General features: G+C 59.7%; 1 protein-coding gene across 2 annotated transcripts in view; it reads right to left on the bottom strand.

The window, feature by feature from the left end:
- Positions 1 to 20741, bottom strand: part of LOC111157651 (PHD finger protein 21B) — an 85411-nt gene that overhangs the window by 16880 nt on the left and 47790 nt on the right. For both annotated transcript variants that reach the window (XM_022519255.1, XM_022519256.1), the window contains exons 3-5: positions 6344 to 6436; positions 3698 to 4048; positions 1501 to 1641 (exon numbers count right to left, since the gene is read on the bottom strand). In XM_022519255.1, coding sequence (XP_022374963.1) covers positions 1501 to 1641; positions 3698 to 4048; positions 6344 to 6436 — 585 coding nt within the window. The remainder of the gene's footprint in view (positions 1 to 1500; positions 1642 to 3697; positions 4049 to 6343; positions 6437 to 20741) is intronic.

Genomic DNA, 20741 nt, shown 5'->3' with positions numbered 1-20741 from the left:
GCGAGGCAGCCCCGCGGGAGGACGGAGGGGTGCACGGGGGAGCCTCGGACTGCGAGCCGGCCCGGGGCTCACCGTGTAGACGACAGGTGCTCCCACGGCACCAAGGGATGGAACTGAGTGCCTCTGGAGATAAACGGGGCTGGGGCGGCAGACCAAACTTTGTTGCATCTCAGCCTCAGCGAGTGGTGGGCTCTGACTCCCTGCAGGCTTTTTGGACACTCTCCTGCTCCAAGACATTCCGTGGCTCCCCAGTGCCCAGGGACTAAAGTTGCACCTTGGCAGCCTGCATGTGGCTCCTCCAGGATGAGGCTCTGGCACCCCTCAAGCCGATGCTCAGAATTTCTCATGCGTTCGTGCTGCCTGGGCTCCGAGTAGACCAGCTGACTCCCCTGAGCCTGCCAAGGGCCTTCCCACCTTCCACGTGACCGCCTGGGGAGCGCCCTCTGCACCACACACCATCCCCCACGCCTCTGGCCCCTCTGTTGAAGCCCCACCTGCTCCCTGGGCCCTGCCGATCCCGCCTCTCCTCTGCAAAGCCTTCACCAGTCCTCCCAGCTGCAAACACACTCTCCCCTTCTCCCTGCCCCTCCTCCCCAGCTCTGGATTTGCAATTCTCTGAGGACACTTGAGTTTTTTTAGCCAAAGTTGAACTCCTAGTGGTCATACCAGGAGCAGCGAGGTCCCCTAGGGCCAGGACTCCATCCGCCCCAGCTCAGCATCCCGACCCTCAGCACGGAACCTGGCACCCAGACAACCCTAGGACGTGTCTGATGAATGATGAAGGGATGAAAGACTGACTTCTTCCAATACCGACAGCATATTGATAAAAAGAATCCTTAGGAGCTCTAGGATCCCTGTGGGGCCTCTTCTGCCCACTGAGGAGAGGTGGTCAGGGAAGGCTGCCTGGAGGAGAGGACATCTGAAGTGAATCTTATAGGATGAATGAGAATTGGGTAGGGAAAGAAGGGGGGGGGTCCAGGTGAGGCCAAATGCATGGAAAAAGGCCCAAAGCGTTGACTGTGACCCAGTAGGACAGAGGATACAAGAGGAACATGAGAGGGGTCACCTGCTGGGACCAGAAGTTACCAAAGAGCTACTGGCCTCTTACACCCCCACAGAGCAGGGGCTTCTGTGCTAACCATGGATTAGGACAGCACCATGAGGGCCCAAGTATCCCTCCTCCCTCCGGGGGTAGGTGGGGAGATGGCACTAATGCACAGTTTCTGGAAAGTTCTACAGGTACTCTCAGGAGTCAGCTGCCTCTCCCGCGCCAGCGCTGGCTGCAGCTGACTTCCAAAGCATCTGCGGTCTCGCTCTGCCAGCCCTTAGATGCTCAAGAGTGGCCCCAGGCAGGGAAAAGAGGCAGGGTCATGGCAGCACCACGTGGTGTGAAGAGCCCTGCCTCCTGCCAGAGGAGACCCTGAGCCATGGATCCTCCCAGCTGTGCCCTGCCCTGTGTCCCTGCCTCCCACGGCGACACCCAGAGCCCAGCCACCCTACCTCGGGGTTCTCCTGGCTTGGGGGCCGGTCCTCCTCCTTCTTTTTGGTCGCCTGAGCTCCCTGAGATGGCTCCCCCGTGGGTGGCCGCGGCTCCGCCGTGCTCTCGGGCTGCGTCTGCACCTGAGGCTGGATGATGATGACCTGGAAGGCGGGGCAGGGGTGCGGGGTGAGGGGGGCAGCCACGGAGGGAGAGGGGAGCCGGGAGGGCCGGAGTGGCGCACCAGGTGGGTGCCTCCGGACAGCCCTTCACACAGCGAGGAGGGTCTGCCTGAGAACGGGCCTGGCTGCCTAGAACCCCGAGCGGACTGGGTTCAGTCCTGTGCTACTGCGTCACAGCTGTGTGACCTTGGGGAGGTCACTTTGCCTCTCTGAGCCTCAGCTTCCTTGCAATCCTCCCTCCAGGGCGGTGGTGAAGATTCAGGAAGCAAAGACTCAGAAGAGCTTGGTTTCTTCATCCCCAGCTCAAGTGCAGGGAAACTGAGGCCAAGAGGGCTCAGCTTTGCCACCTGAGGTCATCAGGGGTCTGTCCGAGTGCACTGCCCAGTCTGTCCCCTCCCCAGCCTGCCCTGTGTCTGAGGCTTTCAAACGTGGCCTGGGGGGTAGGGATGGGGAAGGGGGAGGTGGGCTCCAGATCCTGCTCAGCATGGCCCAGAGTGGCCCTATGTTGTCAGCTGTCATCAGGGTTCACGGCCATCGTTTGGTTTGATGGAAGGTCTGAGGCTGAGAACCTGAAAACAACTTACACAGCCCAGCCGCTCCCTGCGGCAGATGCCCCTCCATCTGGGGCTCGGCGACTTTATTCATCTTTTGGACGGGAAACTGGGAAGGAACCATAATCTCTCATGGATCCAGGGGAAGGAATTCAACAGGAACAGTCAACCAGGGTCTCACCCAAGCCAAGAATAACCTGAACTTGTATTTTTTTCCCCTAAGAATGTGACCATCTTGTAAATTTGAGGCTTCTAAACAGGAAGGAAGAAGGCACCCATTTTTCTGCTGGCTTATGGGAGACCCTTTGTTCTCCTTTTTATCACAATTTTAAATCCCTAGAATTCTCTGGATGGAAAAAAAAAATGTCCCTCTTTATATTCATAGGAAGAAAACCATTAAGATCCCCAGTAGAAAATGGCAAAAAATATTCTCTCAAACGTGTCACACAGAAGGAGACAGAATTCTTGAAAAGTATGGGGAAAACATCCAAGCTTCCTAATAACCCAAGGAATTCAACTTTGAACAGCGAGCATCTGTTTGCACCAATTAAATGAGCAAAATGTGTTTAAAATGACAGCACTGAATGCTGGTGAGCTTGCAGTGAAAAGGGCACATGCATCCCACAAAAGGCATCCCACAGATACCTGCTAAGTGCCCCCTGGGGACCAGGTATGGTCCCAAGGAGAGTACCTCCCCATCCTGTGATGACTGAGAATCCCCAGGGCTCCCGTCCATGGGTGGGAGGACCCAGAAACATAGTGCGCCCAGACACACACCGTGTGCCGTAAAATCCAGGCGCTCAGAAGTGGAGCACCAGCTTTCAGGCTGGGAATTAGGAGGGCCCCAGACAAGAAGAGGGGGGCAGCTTGGCAGGCCCCAAACTGGGCACAGAGGAAAGGAGGCTAAAGAGAAGTGGTACCTTTCTCGCAGCCCCACAGCCCCGAAGGCCTGACCTTACAACCTCCATGGAGCTCAGAGGGGGACAGGGAGAGGACCTCAGTTTCCTTTTAAATCTCGGCAAGAAATCACAGACTTTCCATTCGGGCCTGGGCTTCCCCCAAAGTTCTTGGCTAACTGACTACACCGGCCGGAGGCCCAGCACCAGCACAGGCTTCGTCCGGCCACATTTCCTACTGGTTAACTCATGATTCCGAAGAGGGAAGTAATTCACTCACAGACCAGTCCTTCTTTTCCCACCGGTGTTCACCATCCAGCCGTGTGTTCCCTCAACGACACGCACACTCACCTGCATCGTGGCACACACGTGCCGACCCATTCCCTTCCCCTCCTGCTCACACCGCCCTCCGACCGCCAGGTCGCTCGCTCGCTCCATCACTCCTCCGCAGCCCAGTCCCGCCAGCGCGGACACCCTCGCGGGACTGCCCACTCACACCCCATTCATTCCAGGGGCTTCTGGGTCCTTCTGCCAACCACGCACTTGCTCTGCTCGGGCAGCCACCTCCCGCGTGAGCAGGCACACACCCACCTTCTTGTCAGCGCTGATGAGGAGGGGCTGGACCTTGACGCTGTCGCTGACCACAGACACCGCGGTGCTGGGGGCGATGGCGGCGGCATTGCTGGGGGCAGTGGAGATGATGGCATAAGCCACCCCGGCACTGCTCAGGGGAGAGGCGACGGCGGCGGGCTCAGCGAGGGCCTGGGGCTGGCTGCCGGGTGCTGGCACATGGCTCACGGTGTTGTTGGCGGTGGGGAGGGCTGGGCTGGGGTTCTTGATACTGACCACGGTGGCCTTCTGGAACGTCGGGGGCTGCTTGGGTGGCCGGTCCCGGCCTGGGGTGATGGGGAGGCTGTCTGGAATCAGAGTCTTTGGCCTAACCTGGGGAGGGAGGGACGGGTGCACGGTCACAGACACACAAGTAGGCAGAGGGGGGCGGCCCTGAACAGACCCGGCACTTGGGACAGATGCCCCCTCCCCGGGCACTGACACGGCCAGGCTCAGAGACCTCCCATGTTAGAGGGGAGGGGACAGCAGCGGAGAGCCCCTTCAGCTCAACTCAGACAAGACAGTGAAGAACAGGGGAGGGGGGATGGGAAAGCTGCCCGTGGACCGGTCAGGGGCCCTCTGACTTCAGCTGCAAAGCAGTGGGCTCCCTCTGACGCCAGAAGCCCAGAGCGCTGTTGCTGGGACGGTGAGCAGGAGGGGCCATGGGGGCTCCCGGCCCCGCTCGGTGGGCTCCTTGGTCTGGGTGAGGGCATGCAGTGAGTTAAGCCGGTGCAGGAGGCTAGGACGTGGTTAGGCCAGGGCTCCGGATGGCTCGATCTGGGCCGATCCCCCCTCCAGCGCCCGTGGTGTCGGGCACGCACCTCCTATGCACGTCGGGGGGTTGGGGGAGCACACAAAAAGTGTTGTGTGCGTCCCAGCATTCCTGCGACCAGAAACGAGCCTCACGCCGACCCCGTGAGATCTGCGCCAGGGCCACCTTCTTGGGGACGAGCAGGCCGAAGAGGACTTGCCCTGTCTTGCCTCACGTGAGCCCGGCTGTGACCGCACTGCCAAGCTGCCATACGGCCTATTCTACAGACGAGCAAATGGAGGCCTGGAGAGGAAGTGACTTAGCCCCGGAGAAAAACGATGCCCCAGGCCTCACTGTTGGGGTAGCGGGACGCGCACTCAGGACCTCCACAGGCCTGCCTAGTGTCCACGAGGGCTGGCGGTGTGCGGTGTCAGCCACACCCATCACCCTCACCCATCACCAGTGACCTCCGTGGAGGGAGGGGTCAGGGTGGCTCCCCCGGGGCTCTCTGACCTGGCATAGGTCATGTCAGGTGCCCTGTGCCCCTCAGTCAAGTCAGCATCCTATCTGCCTGCTCCTCTCCAGGGTCCGCTGCAGAGCCGGCCTCGATGCAAGGGTCCCTCCCTTCCCCCTCCAGGTGGGGTCTCCACCACAAGGGCCTCCCACTATCAGGGGACCCGCCAAGTCGTATGATCCTGTCCTGCTCTGTCCTTGGTCCGTGGGGTCGGGATCAGAGCCTGACACCAACACTAATACTGAACATGGGAACCTCGGACGCTGCCAGCTTGGGGACAGCTGTGCTCTGACTCTGCTGGGGACAGGTGGGGCAGATGGGAAGAGGGGTGGTTAAGGAGGATCACCCACTGTGAGGTCAAGGGAGGCCGTTCTGTGCTGTCAGTCCCTCCTACCCCAGTCACTCCGGGTTCAACACCACGTGACCCCAACTCTGCATGTCGGGGAGCCGTGCCCAGGCTGCAGGGGCTGGGCTCCGAGCACGGGGGCCTCCAACCCAAAGAAAACCTATTCAGGGGACCCCAGAGCTCATGACTTTCAGATGGTGCCACTTGGAGACGAGCTGGGTGCAGACCCAGGCCGGGCCTCCTCCCACAGGGGCCCCTGGGGGGCCTTCCCTGCCCTCCATGCTCTCTTCCTTCTCTGGGCCTGGTGGGAGTCAGCACAGGTGGGTTCCTGGGAAAGGCTGCCCCTCGGACAAGAGCTGCCGTGCATCACCCCCGAGCACGGGGCGTCCGTCAGGAACTGTCCTCACCTCCGAGCCGCCAGCGTATATAGCCACACAGCATGTGCTCAAGAAGGCTGAGCGGGGGTTAACCGCCAGCAGGTGTGGTCGTATGGGCACCGGGCCACCTGATTCAGCTTCATGGCCACCAAGGAGGCCCCTGCACCAGCCCCTCTGCAGGAGGGGAGACTCAGCCCAGGAAGGTTAAGAGGCCAGGAGACTTGGCCGAAGCGTGGAGCCTGGTCAAGGATGCCGTGGACGGGGCCCAGGGCGCCTGGCTCAGCATCTCGCTGCCTCCCCAGATGAACCATCTTGTGCAGGGTTTCCTGCACTGTCTAACCCCACTGAAGGTGCGTCTTGATATTTTCTGTCGTATCTAGTCTGGCTTTGTTTATTCCATTAAAGGAAAAAAAAAATCCTGGGTCCTGACCCACTGAAATGATTTTGCAATTCCTCATGATAAAAACCGGGTCTCCCTGGAACGTGTCTCCTCCTCTGACGGGCCGATGAGGCAGGACGGTGAAGGGACACGCCCAAGCAGGTCCTTGCCCAGCGCAGTGGCCACCTCAAACCTCTGTGCTGGGGGGCTGGGGACAGACAGACAGATCACCCCCCCGGGGCCCTCCCGTGAGCTGCTTACCTGAGGTAGCACCGCCGCTCCTTGCCCGGCCAGCCTCTGCAAGGAGCTGACCTGAGGACCCGTGACAGGCACTGCAGTGATGGCTCCCAAAGCCTGCAAGACAGGAGGGGACACTGAGCCGGGACCGGGGACACTGTGCTGAGGCCACGGGGGCTGTCCGGCAGGTGCGTGACTCCCACCACCTGTCTGTATGGGGGACAGCACCCCGGAGGCATAAACTGGGCTACATCAGGAGTTCACAACCACGGAATTATGTTTTTGTCACACAGGACATTCTGGAACCAGAAAAAGAAAGAGGATGGCACCGTCCCAAAGACACTTGGCCCTTGGCTTCCTTTTTTACAAGTAAGGTTTTTTTATGTCGATACCTGTCTACTAAAAACCAATGAAAATTAACATTAATCCATACCTTGCTCCATTATTTTTAAAACCAACAAAATGGAACAGAGACCTAAAGGTAGAGCCTAGGAAACTAGAAAAATGACAAAACTAGAAAAAAGACACAGAAGAAAAATCCGTGGGAGTCTAGGTTAGGCAGAGAGTCTTAGCTGTGACCCCAATACCCAGACCATAGAAGACAAATCAACGACCTGGACGACAGGAGAATTTAGAAGCTCCTGAAGCTTACGTGTGAACAGAGTGAAAAGCCCCAGACGGGGAACACACACTTGCCAGTCACGTGTCTGATAGAGACTGGCACCTGGTCTGTACAGAGGAGCTCTCAAAATGCCATCCTCACAGGGGCGCCTGGGGGCTCAGTCTTTAAGTGTCTGCCTTCAGCTCAGGTCATGATCCCAGGGCCCTGGGATTGAGCCTCACGTTGGGCTCCCCGCTCTGCAGGAAGCCTGCTTCCTCTCCCTCTGCCCCTCCCTCCAGCTTGTGCTCCCTCCCCACACCTCAAATGAATGCATTAAAAACAAAAACGCAGTCTTCAAAGAACAACCCAGTTAAAACAACGAACACGAGATCTGAGCAGATACTTCATGAAGGAAGATGCGCACATGGTAAATGGGCACACGACAAGATACCGAACAGCGTGAGTTATTAGGGAAACTCGAGTTAAAACCAGGGCGAGGGCCCACGACCGCCTCCTCGCCTCCTGGATGGCCGAATTCGGAAAGACAGCCGAATCAGAAGTTGGCAATCACGTACGGCAGCTCGTCCACTGCTCTTGGGAACATAAAATGGTACAAGAACACGGCAGAACAGCGCGGCCGTTTCTCATAAAATTCAACATATGTATACTGCTATGGGCTGACTGTTTGTATTTCCCCCTCAAAAATTCCTGTGCTGAAATTCTAAGGCCCCTGGGGGTGATGGATGTGGACAAGGAGCCTTGAGAGGGGATGGGTCATGCAGGCTTGCTTCCCGCCCCTCTCTCTCTCTCTGGGCAGCGGGGAGATGGATCAAGGACTAGAGCAACTGCTATGCTCTCCATGGGGGGTGTAGGATGGGGCTTAAGCCAGGAGGGTGGAGTCTTACAAACGGAAGGGGATCAATGTCTTGTAAAAACAAGGCTCCGGGGGGACCAGGAGCCCCTGGCCCCATGCAGGGACGCGGTGAGAAGTCTGCAGCGCGAAGAGGGCCCTTGCCCGAGCACAGGTTTGGGCCCCGCAGCCTCCAGAACCGTGAGCTCTGAGCATCCGTGGGGGACGTGCCATAGCAGACCGGCCCGTAGCCCGACAGCCAGTGCCATCTGCAGAGGAATGTCACTCGGCGACCCAAAGGAAGGAGCTGCTGATACCCCAGCCCCAAGGAGGAACCTCGGAATGATCTGGCTGGAGGGAAGGAGCGAGGCACAAAATTTTAAAAAAAGGACAGGCTACAGGATGCCATTTCTATACAATTCCAGAAGCAGCAAACGGATCTCCAGGACCCGGGAGACGGGTCAGGGGTTATGTGGAGGTGGGGGATGGGAGGAACAGATGACAGAAGACACTGGGCACCTGTTCACCATCTTGACCCTGGTGCCGGTTTCGTCCGTCCCCGGAGGACACGGCAGAGCGGCCACGAACCACGGGGCTGCTTCTCCGATGGTGGGACGGCGCCTCCCGCCTCTCAAATTTGCCACCTGCCCCACGGGGGCTCACGTCCTCCAAGCCCGCTGCCCCCCTCACTGCGCGGGGCCAAACCCCCACGAGTCACTGGGAATCCGCTGCGGACGTTTGTCAGAACAGAGCTTCACGTGCAAGGCAGAGAGCACTGAAAGCAGACGTGGTCCCTCCGCGAGGACGCCTCTCGCTCCATCACGCTGTCCTCCGACTCTCGCCCACAGGGTCTGTGAAACGTGCTGGGAGAACATCCCAAGCGTGGCCCGATGCCCACATTTTTAAAGATTCTGCTCCACTTCGGCCAGGGGGTGAGTGTAGAAGGTTCTGCCTTCCCCGGAGCAGGCCTGCGGGCGATCCAGTATCACTCTCGGATCCCTGGGCCGACCCAGGTGTGCCCGGGTGGAGGAGCCTCATCTGATTCCCAAGCTTCCAGGGCCTTCTGCCAACCTGGGCACCACAGGCTGAGAGGAAGCCGGCCTGTCCCCTCTTGCAGGTTCTGCATCAGAGTCCCACACGGGGTGCTAGATGTCACCAGGGGAAAATGCTGCATGGTCCCCGGGGAGCAAGGGACGCCTGCAGAGATGGGGGCTGGACCGAAGATCCTGGGGGGCAGAACTAGGCAAACACACGTCCGTCACCGACAGAAACCAGAGAACGGGCACCCGTTGGCTTTCCCTGGGAATTCCGCCGGCTTGAATGTCCCCCCAAAGAAGTCCCCCAGATGCCGCCTGCCTCTGAGGGGTGGGGCAGCCCTTGCAGATGACTGCTGAGCGCCGCCGTGTGTCTCTTCTGGGGGTGTCCCTGTGCACAGCCCTTCATTCCTCTGGGTGTCCACTCTGGTGCACATGTCTCTCTTCTGGGCACTCTTCCGGCTCTCTGCCCACGCGCCCTGGGCTCCAAGCCTTCATTCCTGGTTGGCACTCAGCTCTCTCTCCGGTGCTGGGGACTTCCATCCGCGTGTGCCTTAGGAATTTACCATCAGGGAGCAGAAGGACGGGGACCCAGAGAGACTCGGGTGGATGGAAGCTGCTGGATGGAGGCAGAGGCCCTGAGGTCGGGATGGGTAGGGACAGGGAGGGAAGGACAGGGGGAACTTTGCTGACCTCATTCTCCACACTCAGTTACCGAGAGACACAACGTGCCATGGACACCTGGGGGCCACCCACAGAACAAACGGCCTTCACCTGCGGACCCCATCAGTGTAAACACCGTCGGACTCCATTGCAACCTAGCCTGACGGCGGCAGGCATACCGCTGCTGGGGCCGAGCTGGGGTGCCTGACCATGCGACGGCATGTTGGGGTCCCTCTGTGCCAAGGCATCAGGAGGGGCCCTGAAGACGGGATGGCTCCCGGGTCGAAGCCCGAAGTCCCGGGCTCTTAGGAGGAGTCTGCTAACCGAGCAGGGTCCCTCCACTTCCCGCTTCCGGCAACGGCGGGTTTCATCTGGCAACACCGGAGTCACCTGCCGCCCCCCCACCCCGCCCGAGGCAGGCTTTGGGGCCCCCTCTCGGCCTCATCTACTCGCTTCTCTCTGAGGTCTGGCCCCGGAGTGCGGTCTTCCACGTCCTTACAAAGCTTTAATTAACGAGCTGAAAGGACATTTTATCTGGCAGGGGCTGACCTTTCTGCTCCGCGTCTGAATTTATCGATACCAGCAGAAACAATCATCTCAGCGGCTCCTTCACGAGCCTCACGCAGTTTATGGCCACACTCGCGTCAAGATAAACGAGCTCCCGATCACTACACTTACCGCTCTAAGCATCTTAATAGGAGAAAAAAGGGCCATAAAAGTCAAAGATAACTTCAAATTTCTCCTGCATCAGTGGAGTCCCTGGGGCAGCCTCGAAGAAGCTCCTACGCGGCCAGACAGGTATCGGGTGTCACCGCTGCCTGTCCGTGTGCTGGGGACAGGCCGGCTCTGACACCAACGGCATGTGGCCCCCAGGATCTCGTGGTCCCGGGAACTGAGTGGTGGGCCCAGCCCCGCAACGGCTGCTCCCGTCCCAGCCCCAGACCTGAAGGATCAGAACCGGCTTGTACCTCTCGGCTTCCCCGCGGCGATGGTAGCTTCTGGCAGGCCCCGAGCCCAGGTTCTGGCCCAAGCAGGAGCGTGGCAAAGGTGTGTGAGGTCTGTCATCAGACGGGGAGGGTCTCAGGCCTCCAGGGCCCAACCCGGTGACCCTGCCAGCCGCGCTCAGGTAGCTGCGCAGGGACGGGGCCTCTTCTTCACACCTGCAATCACGGCCACCCAGAGTCTCACCGATGCAGTGGGCCTGCCACCCAGCACCCCCATGGGCAGCAGACCTGAGCCCACTCTCCATACACGTGCAAACTTCTCCCCGCCCTCCAGGCCTTGGTTGTGGTTCCTGTGCCCAAAACGACTCCAGGCCTCACAGAGCTGCCCTCTCAGTGGGACCAACGGGGTTTCTGAGGTCACCTCGTCCCCGCCATGTAAATGTGTTCCCGAAGGAGACAGAAATTCAGCCGTGGGGGCTGCCCCACCTCCAGGACAGAAGAGGACAACCCACGCAGCTCCTCGAGCCAGGAATGGTGCAGGGGGCACGGGCACGGGGTCCCAGGGAGCCTCTTCCCCCACACCACTTCAGGGACAGGAGGGACAGGGAGGAGGAGGGACAACCAGCACAAGTACTGGCCAGGTGGCACGGCTGTGTGTGTACGGTGTGGCCAGTGACCAGAACGGAAAGTGACCCTGTGAAAGGGACCGAGACAAGGCCAGGTCACAGGTTGACCCTTAAGGACCTCGGAATTCATCACAGGAGCAGTGGCCTCGTGGAAGGAGGGTACATGGCCCAGAGACGGGCGTTTCTCAAGTGCGTGACTTGAACCTTATCTGAACTGAGGTGTTCCAAAGAAGGGAACAGGCCCAGTGGGGCTATGGTTTGCTGGGCACCCGGGTCAGTGAACGGCAGAGCCAGGGTCCGGGTGGGGCCACCCCCACAGCCCTCTGCCCAGTGGTGGCTGGGATCCGGCCAGCACTGTGGACCCGGGGGGTAGGAGCTGCCCCGGGGCCCCCCTGCCTGTGTCCACGCATGTCCCCTGTGACCTCCACTCACCTCAACTGGGAGGGCACTGTCCAGGAGGGGACACAGGTCTGGAACACCCCATGCTGTGTCCTCAGAAATAGCTCTGAGGACAGCAGGACGGCATGCTCCTGCTTCCTGTACCCCACATGGCTCCCACCTCCCACAGCTGGGTGACAAAGTGGGGCGGCGGCCCTGGGCCTACAGAGCCACCCAAAAGCCCCCCAGAAGGTGGCCTGGACCCCCGTCCCTCCACGCAAGCTGCGTGGTTGTGTCTTCTCTGGTTGTGATTTTCCTCTCTGTGATTTTCCTCCCATCTTCCGAGAGTGGCCGCAATGTGGGGCAAACAAAACAACGGACCGCCCATGTCGGGAAGCGCCAATACATACAAATACGACAGAGGCACCACTTTCGCTGTGGGGGGGAAGCGGTTTATTACTCTCCAGCGAAATCCGCCGGCTGCCTTTACTGCTGCGGGGAAGGACTCGGGGAACTCGGCGTGCGGCAGGTGTGCCCCCGCTCAGTCTAGCCGTGACCACCCTCCCAGCCTGATGCCCCCATGCCAGCTCCCGCTGACCCCAAGCCTGTCCATGTGGGACCCTCAGGGGCCACGGGGGTTCATGTGAAAGCCCAGGGAAATGCACACCTCTTTTCGCTGCCCCATCCTGGGAGTCCCTGCTCCTCCCAGACCTCGTCGTCTGGGTCTACACCTGGGACTGGATGCACCCTGGAGCCACGGGCACCCATCGGGGCCAGCCAGCCTGCACACACATTTCATTCCCCTGCTGGCCTGGGTGCTAACAAGTGTCCCTCTCGCCTTCTGTCTGAAGCAAGGGGAACGGGAGGAGGCTTGAATCATTCCAATGACTCCTCCGTTCACAGATGTGCACCAAGGGCCCCACTGAGGGAAGAAAGAAGAGAGGGAGAGGCTGGCGTGCGGGCAGCGGCAGCGGGATTGCCTGATGACGGGAAGACATGCATGGCCAGCTCTGCAGTTCCCCTTCCAGACACACACCGCAGGGCCACGTGTGCCCACGTGCCGGGGACACAGATGGGAGTGGCTTCAGGACAGCATCTGCCTCGGGGAGAAAATGGACTGTCCATTGGCAGGGGATGGAGCAGCTCCGACGTCCTCATGGTGGAGAACATTCTCCGCTCCCAGCAACCAGAGAGATAAGCCAGAAGTATGCATGTCACCACAGAGCCTGGGGACATGCCCCGGGTGATATCCACAAGGGCTCCCCGCCACCTCACACCATTCACGTCTAGCAAGCCCCACCCGACTGTGAGGTTTGCTGATAAACAGTAAAGGCACAAAACCAATTCATGATCGTAACTGCCCTTGCCTGGGGACGGGGGGCGATGGAGGGGGTGCGTGGAGGACACCTACTCCTTCTGCGTGTTTCACCTCTTCACAAAACGATCAGAGCAAACGTGACAAGATACCTGTTTATTCATTTGGGCAGAGACCATACGGAAATTCACTGCAGTTCCCTTTGTGTATCCGTAGTCTAAAAATAAGCATAAACGGAGGCAGAGAGGGCTCTGCAGAGGGAAGTGGGAAGCCTTCCTAGAAGAGGTGGTGTCTTAGCTGGGCCTTGAAGGATGGACCAGAATGTTCAGGTGGGCAGCCAGGTAAGTGTGTGGTAATCAGGAGGGACAGGTAGGTGGTAGGAGGGTGAGGGCACCAGAAGCAGGGGCATCGAGGGGCTCTAAGCACAGGGGGCTGGACCACAAAGCCAAAGGTGGGTAGTGAAGGAGGAGTGGAGGGCCAGGCGGGGCCTTGAATGCCACACGCAGGAGCTCGGCCATCCCCCATGGGTGCCTGAGAGCCACTGGCCATTGTAGGCTCTTGGATGGTGTAGCCAGGGCAGGACGGGGACTTCTGGGTGGAAGTCAGACCGGAGGCCAGCTGGTAAGGTGCAGACCATAAGCCATGGCAGAGTCCTTTGGGGAAGACAGGATGTGGTTCTCCTCTCACGTGACGGATTGCTGGCGGGCCAAGCTTCCGAGCAGCTCACAGCGGTGCAGAGGCCTGTCTAGCTCTCCCCCAGGACTGGCCGTGTTGGGAGGTTCTTGCCCAGGGGCACCCACACCTGCCTACCCTGCCCTGGGCATTCTGTTCTCTCCTGGGTTCTGGGAGGGGTCCGTCCCCAATGCACAGCAGCTCCCGGGAGACGGGAGCTCTGCCCAATGGGGCTCTCGGGAGACTGAAACGCTGGGTCGTTAAAACAAGAAAGCTCTTCCAAAACTGGCTTCTCCGCCCCCAACAGGGAGACATTTTCCGGAGCTCAGACCCAGAGATGTTGCACACAATGCCCCTCCGAGCAAACCCATTTACTGAGTGCCCCGTGGGGAACCCGTAAGGCCCCACACAGGCGGCTCCCGCCCGGCTGGGTCCCGGTGGCCCTGACCGAGCGGGCCAGCCGCGGTAGGCTGCCCAGGGCCACTTAACCAATGCAGGGGTCCTTCCTGGGGAGACCGGTCTTAATCGGAAAGTGCCAGAAAACTCGAGCGGCTACTTGGCGCTGACAGTTACCCCTCAGCAGCCTGCATTGCAAAGTGGTCTCGTTAACTTGAAAGGGTGTAATTTTATGCTATTTAGTAGGAAATGCACACTCTGAATGGCATCGTGGACTGATGACTGGGGGCTGTGATCTGGAGGGGAAGCCAAAAAAAGCCGGCCACCAGTCCCTGGCAACCACAGGTGGGGGTGGGGGTGGGGGCCGGGGTAGGGGACGTGCTGGAAATTTCCCCGCGGCTGGCAGCCTCCAGAAGCCACGCCCATTGCTCCGCATGGGGGTTTCCATGGGACCAGCCAAAGCAGCCGCATCACATCCCCCAAACTGGGAGAGAAATGCCATTTCTTAGAGAGCACTGGACTCAGAGCAAAAGCCGATCAGGTCCAGGGGGCTGGTCCAGGGCCCCTGCTTGGCCCGCCAGGAAGCCCTGTTCCCTGAAGGGGGCTTGCCGGGATGGTAGCCCGGGATGGAAGGCCCCCAGAGCAGGCTGCCCCCCTCCCACTGCAGGGGGTCCCCTCAGGGAGGAGCCTGGCCCCAGTGAAGATGTAGCCTCACAGGCCTGGAGAGGGCTGGGGGAGGCCTGTCGCACAGGGGACCCAGGGACAGCGGCTGGAGCCTCGCACCTCTGGGAAGAGTCCAGGGATCCTTCTCCTTCCTCTGTCCCCCAGACCCTGCCATGATGGAGACGATGGAGAACGTGCAGGAGGGAAGGCAGGGGCTGGGGTAGGGGCTTGTCTCCGAGGCTGCCAGGAGAGGGGCACAGGAGCCCAAGGCCAGAAGGAAACACGGAATGGGTGGTGCCTGCCCTGCCCCGGGGCCTTGGTTCCCGCAGACCGCATGCCCCCGGCCTCAGGGCCCCGCCATCTGGGACGTGGAGTATTTGTATCTGCTCCTTGGCAGTGGGCCTGGGAGCAGCTGCCTGGACCCTCCCATCCAAAGGCCACCGTGTCCTCCAGCAAATCCCAGTGAACGCAGAATGCAGTCCACGGGGGTGCTTCCGATGGGGAACGCTCTCCCCACCGGCCTGCAGACCTCGGGAAAATACAGTTTTCAGGAAATCTAATTTCCACATGTGATCAGGGAACACGCGCTCCCGCTGGCCTCAGCCTCCTCATCCCGCCACCTCCAATGCCCCAGATTCTAATTTAAAAGACGCACATCGGCCCGGAGCCCCAGGAAGCGCCCCCCATCCTTCTGGGAGCCTCCCCGGGCACTGGCCCAGACACTCTTGGCTTCCAAAAGGGGGCCCCAGTGCATCAGAGATCCAGTCTACTCATGAGGATGGGTGCAGAGCTCAGCGCGCAACCTGAAGGATTGGGACAAACGTCTACACCCAAGTAACCGCCACCCAGACTGAGATACAGAACATTCCAGCAAGCCAGGGGCTCCTGAGTGACCCTCAAAGCAGAGCCATGCATTCCCACAAGGGTTCTAGTTGGGGGAGCAGTGTCCCATGTGGTCGGACATAAGCAAGACAAGGTTCCCATCCAGCATGTGGGGGTACAGGCCCTAAGCAGATGCTGGGTCAGGATGTGAATTCAGATCTGGAGGTCCCGGTCAGCGAGCCTGTCCCCACTCGGCCCCGACTCGGCCAGCACAGACGGCGGTGGGAAGGATGTGGGGTGTGGTTTGATGTGGATACAGTAACTGTGTCTAGCTGGTCTCCACAATTCTGGGAGCTGAGTATCAGGACCCAGATGGAGGTGTGGACGATGAAAACATAAGGGGGTGAAGTGACCCTGCCCCAGGCGGCTGGTGAGAGATGGTTGGGAGGGGACTCTGGCCTTCAGGCTTCAAGTTCACAGTCCTCCTACCACCTGGTCCCTACCTCTCTCTTCCTCCTGACCCTGTCCTGCAGTATGAGAACAGGCTGTGGGTGGGAGGGGGAGGAGTGGGTGGGAGAGAGAGGGAGAGCACACATAGAGAGAGGAGTTTAGCTTCCCCAAGGGCTCAGTATGGCCATCTTGGACACACAGTGGGGGACTGGGGAAGACAGAGGAACACAGGGCCTGGAACCCAGGAGATGCTTAATAAGGCATAAGCCAAACCCCTTCCCCCTCAGAGGTATGTCCCAGCACCAGCCTGTCCAGGGAAGGGCAGAAGGAGAACTGTGACACTTGGTGGCCACGCTTGGGAACCTGGGAGGTGGCGGCCATAGTGGGGATTCTAGCACATGGTCCTGAGTAGCAGGAGGGGAAGGGTCCCAGGGTCTCTTGTACAAAATGGAAACAATCTCGGTGCTGCCTCCACCTCAGAGTAACCCGTGAGACCACTGCCTCCTCTCCTGATTCAGTTTCCCCATCTCTAGGATGGGGTCACCAGCGTCTATAGAGGAGATGGTCAGGTAGAGCCCTAGAAGATCTCTTCTGAACTTGACATTGATGAGTCCAGCCTGGGGCAGGGCACACGTGCGGTGGGAGAGGTGACAGTCTGGCCACAGAGCATTCCATGTGCCAGGACAGCCCCTGCGGCTCTGTGGCAAGGCCGCCCCTGGGCCAGCACATTCATTTTGCAGGAAAGAATCCCCCACCCCTCCATGTGATCCGCACTCCCAGAGGGGTCTCTGGATGCCAGACCCACTGGACGCTGACAGGCTCTACAAGGTCACGTCTGGGCAAGGTAAGGGCGAGTGCGCGGGAAGATGGCCGGCCGCAGCCCTTTCCGGCCTCCCCACCTGCCCAGAATGAAGCATCGGCTCAGGGGACGGGGTGGGTTTGTCAGGGGCCCCAGGCACGGGGCCACACAGACTCAGCACGGCTGTCCCCCCTCTCTGCAGGCTCAGGGGCTGAGGCTCTCTTACACCATTCCCTCCGGCTACCGCCCAGCCCCAGGAACTTTTCTCAGGAGCAGGAGCACCCCCTGCGACGCTGCAGCCAACAGGAAGGGGCAAAGGCATCTCCGGGCACTTCTGTGCCACGCAGATGTGTAACCGCACCTCACACGACAGAGGCCTGGCAGCAGCTCTGACTTCGCTGGGCACACGCCTCAGACAAGAGGCTTTTCTGATACAAGAGTGTGAACCAACAGGGGTGCTCCGTGTCCCAGTGGGTGAAGCGGTCTGTGACCCGATTTCAGCTCAGGTCATGATCTCAGGGTCGTGAGTTGGAGTCCCACGGTGGGGAGGGGGTCCGCGCTGGCCGTGGAGCCTGCTTGAGAGTCCCAGTCCCCCCGCCCCTCCCCTGCTGGCGCGTGCACTCTCGCTCGCTCTCGCTCAAAATACCAAAAATCTTAAAACGAAAACAAAAACCCAACCCAGGAACCAGCCGTCGCGGAGCGTCTTCAGCAGGTCCCGCCGCACAGAACCGCTTCACACTTCCCGTTTCACACGCGGGGCGGCCGGGCACTGGAGGAAGTCGGTCTGGCGGCCCCGTAGGAGCGAGAAGGGGCCACTGCGAACGCGTGCGGTCTCCAAGGCGCAGCCGACCCTGCCCCGCCCCGCCCCGCTCGCTGCAGGAGGCCGACGGCCCCGGTGTCTCACATCCGCCGTCTGGCTCCTGTGGACCGTCCTGGAGACGACGACGAGGCCAGAGACCCCGACGCCGACCCCGGAGCAGAGTTCCCGTCCGCGAGCGATCCCCGCAGCGCCCGCCCCCACCCGGGTCCCCAGGGAGTCTGCGTCGGACAGACCGGGGCATGTGCCAGCGGACTGGGGACACGCCTCGAGCCTCCACGCCTTTGCACACGCACGCACACACTGTGCCCCGGCCTGGAAGGCTCTTCCCGAGTCCCCTGCCAGGCCCTCAGCCCGTCTTCACCCGCACTCAACGGCGGTGGGTGACGCGACCCGCAGCCCCCCCGGCACAAGGAAGCCCACGACCCCCAAGGAACGCACTGCGTGGGTGGCGGGCTGGGACACATGACTCAACCTGGCCAATCACAGCCCTGGACTATCTGGGAATTATTATTGGTTAAGAGGGTGGGCACGTGACCCAGCAGACCAATCGGAGCCCTTTCCTGGGACCGCTTCTCTGACAAGGAAAGAGCACTGTCGGGTCCCTCGCTCTCGGACAGCAGGTCAGTACCTGCCCCCATAACCCTGGGCTGCCGGAGCATCACTGCTGGGCTGGCTCACGTTGCCACCTCGGGCTGTCACGCTCACCTCGTGAGTCGGGAGAGCACCGCCTGGGACGACGCAGCCTTACGCTGCGGACGTGAGGGCAGTGCCCGCTCCGCTTGGGCAAACTCCTGGGGCCTCGGACATCTGGTGCCGGGTCACACACACACTCCGCACGACACGTCTGCTCCTCCTCTTCCAGAAATGCCGCGCCAACCTACTGTCCACACGTGTAAGCTGCCGGGGGTGGTCCCGAGGGGTCGTGGTGACCAGTCCCGCTGTCACTCCTGCCCCTGTCCCTGCTGCCCCCCACGCTCCCTGGTGCCTTCCCGGGAGCTGCAGAAAAGCCCAGAGACCTGGACTCAGATCCCAGCCCTGCCCCCCACCAGCCGTAACCCCTGCAGAACTCACGCAAACTCCCTGGGCCTCGTTTTCTTGTAAAAAGGGACCCTTAACTGGTCCACACTGGTCTGCTCAGGCAGTCCAAAGAGAAGCATACCCAGAGCCCAGGATCCCCGAGAAAAAGGGAGCTACCGCAGGAGGGAGGACAACACGGCCTCAGGCAGCTGTGACTTTGGGGAGGCCACCCCCAGCCTCAGCTGCTCTGCACACGGGGAGGCTGATACCCGCGATATCTCACGGAAAGGTGAGACCAGGAACACAAGATGCTCCTCTCTAGAAGGGGAGTCTCCGCCCCCCGCCCATCACCCAGGCCTCAAGCAGAGCCTGCTCTGAGCTGGACCCAGTGACACGCGGGGCTGTGTCTGGCGATGGTGTGACCATGGCCCGCGGCCCCCCGGAGACACTCAGCATTCTGTTCCCTCTGCTCCAGTGTTTTTAGAAGAAATGGCATGTCTGGCTGGAAATGAATACTGTGTTGAAAATAAGTTTTAGATTTTCAGTTAAATGTACTAAGGGAGGGGAGACAAATCCTTACATGCTAAATATAAGGGAGGACACCTCTCCGGAGTAAAGAAGCTTGCTGCCGTCTTCACTGCTGGGATGCATGAGCCAAAGTCTCCATTGGCACTCCCATCCCTCGTGCCCCTGGAGGGCTCCTAACCCTGCAGAGTCCCCGCTGGGAGCAGGGGCATTGCTGGGCTCTGGGGACAGGGAAGGTGCTAGCTGCCAACCCGGTCCGGGGCTGCTCCTTGCAGAGACCTCTGCTGTGCCCACCATACTCCAGGCCATGGCACCCCGCTTCTCAATACTCGGAGGGTCCCTTCTCCCCACACAACCCTTCCACCCAAGGTCCCTGACACATCCTGCCAAGAGGTAAGCCCCAAGAGGAGCAACGTTGGGGAGAAGCTCCACAGGCACGTCTTGTCCACCACAATCTAGAGCTGAATCCCATCTCACAGATGAGGAAACCAAGGCACGCAGAGGCCGAGTGGCTTGTTCAAATCACACAGCGAGGCAGAGGCAGAGCTGGGATCTGGACTCAGCTCTCCACAGCTCCAAAGCCACCTCCGAGTGCTGGACCGCCAGCCACCTGTTGCTGGTAAGCACGTGAAATGTGGCTGGTGGCACTGAGATCCACGTCTATGTAAAATACCCATGGGATTTCAAAGACTTGGGATGAAAAAGGTAAAACATCTCATTGATATTTGAAAAAATTAGTTACATGTCAAACAGTCATGTTTTAGATATCCTGGTTACTGGGCTTCTAGAAGATATGCGATCTCACCCATGTGGCTCCCATTATACTTCTAGTGGATAGAGGTGTTCTATGGGATCGTTGAAGACAAAAGACATGGATGTCCACTTCTAACAAGGAAGGGTGAATGACCTTGTGCTCCATGGTAACAAGACAACACACTCAGAATAAAAACCATACTTTTCCATGGGACTAGAGACAAGTGGTAATACAGGGGAACCTTGAAAGACCAAGTTCCAGGATGGAAGGATGTGCATCGAGGGGAACTTCTGCACCTGCGGTGGGCGCCCGGTCTGAGCACAGGTGCGCAGAGGGGCAAGGCTGCCAAGGACCAAGGCACGGAAGCACGGAGCTGGGAAGTCAGCTGAGCATGCCAGAGCAGCTGGGGAGTGGGAAGGGGGCGACCTACCCCTCCCCAGGGAAAGAGTTTGGTGATTTCTTATGAAATTAAACACATCTGTGCCCTCGATGCTGGCAATTTCACTCCTAGGTATGGACACGAGAAATGAAAACGTGCCCTCAGAACGACGTGCACACAAAGCTCAGAGCAGCTTTGTTCATAATTGCCGGAACATGGGACCAACTCACATGTCCCTCAACTGGTGAATGGGCAAACCGGGGGCGGCAGACCCACGTCATACGGGTCGTCACTCAGCCACGCCTGGGAGTCAAGGGCAGGTATACCTGCAGCGTGGAGGGCGCTTGAGCTGAGCGAACGGAGCAAGACAGGAGGGCCACTTACTGAACGGACACGATGCTTGGGAACGGGCAGACGCTCGGCGGGCAGGTACACGAGGGAACTTTCCGAGGTGCAGGGAATGTTGTGGATCTCGGGGTGTGAGTCACTCAGGTGGACCACTGTCAAAACTCGTGGCACAGCACAATTAAGGTTTGCATTTCAGTGTGTGTACATTATATTTCAAAGGAGAAAGCTGTATGCCTAAAACAGGGCATGGACTGCAGCTCCGACCCCCAAGATAGCAAGGAAAATGGGCGCAGCTGGGATGCTGGACCCCCCCTCCCCAATTCTGGAGGCTTCGCAGCTGCGTTTGGAGAGGAATCGATGTTTGTG

Source organism: Enhydra lutris, unplaced genomic scaffold (assembly GCF_002288905.1).
Source record: "Enhydra lutris kenyoni isolate GAN:26980312 unplaced genomic scaffold, ASM228890v2 scaffoldscaffold55, whole genome shotgun sequence".
Lineage (NCBI taxonomy): Eukaryota > Metazoa > Chordata > Mammalia > Carnivora > Mustelidae > Enhydra > Enhydra lutris.
Note: the sequence above shows the minus strand (reverse complement) of the source record. Positions and strands in the feature narration are given on the sequence as shown.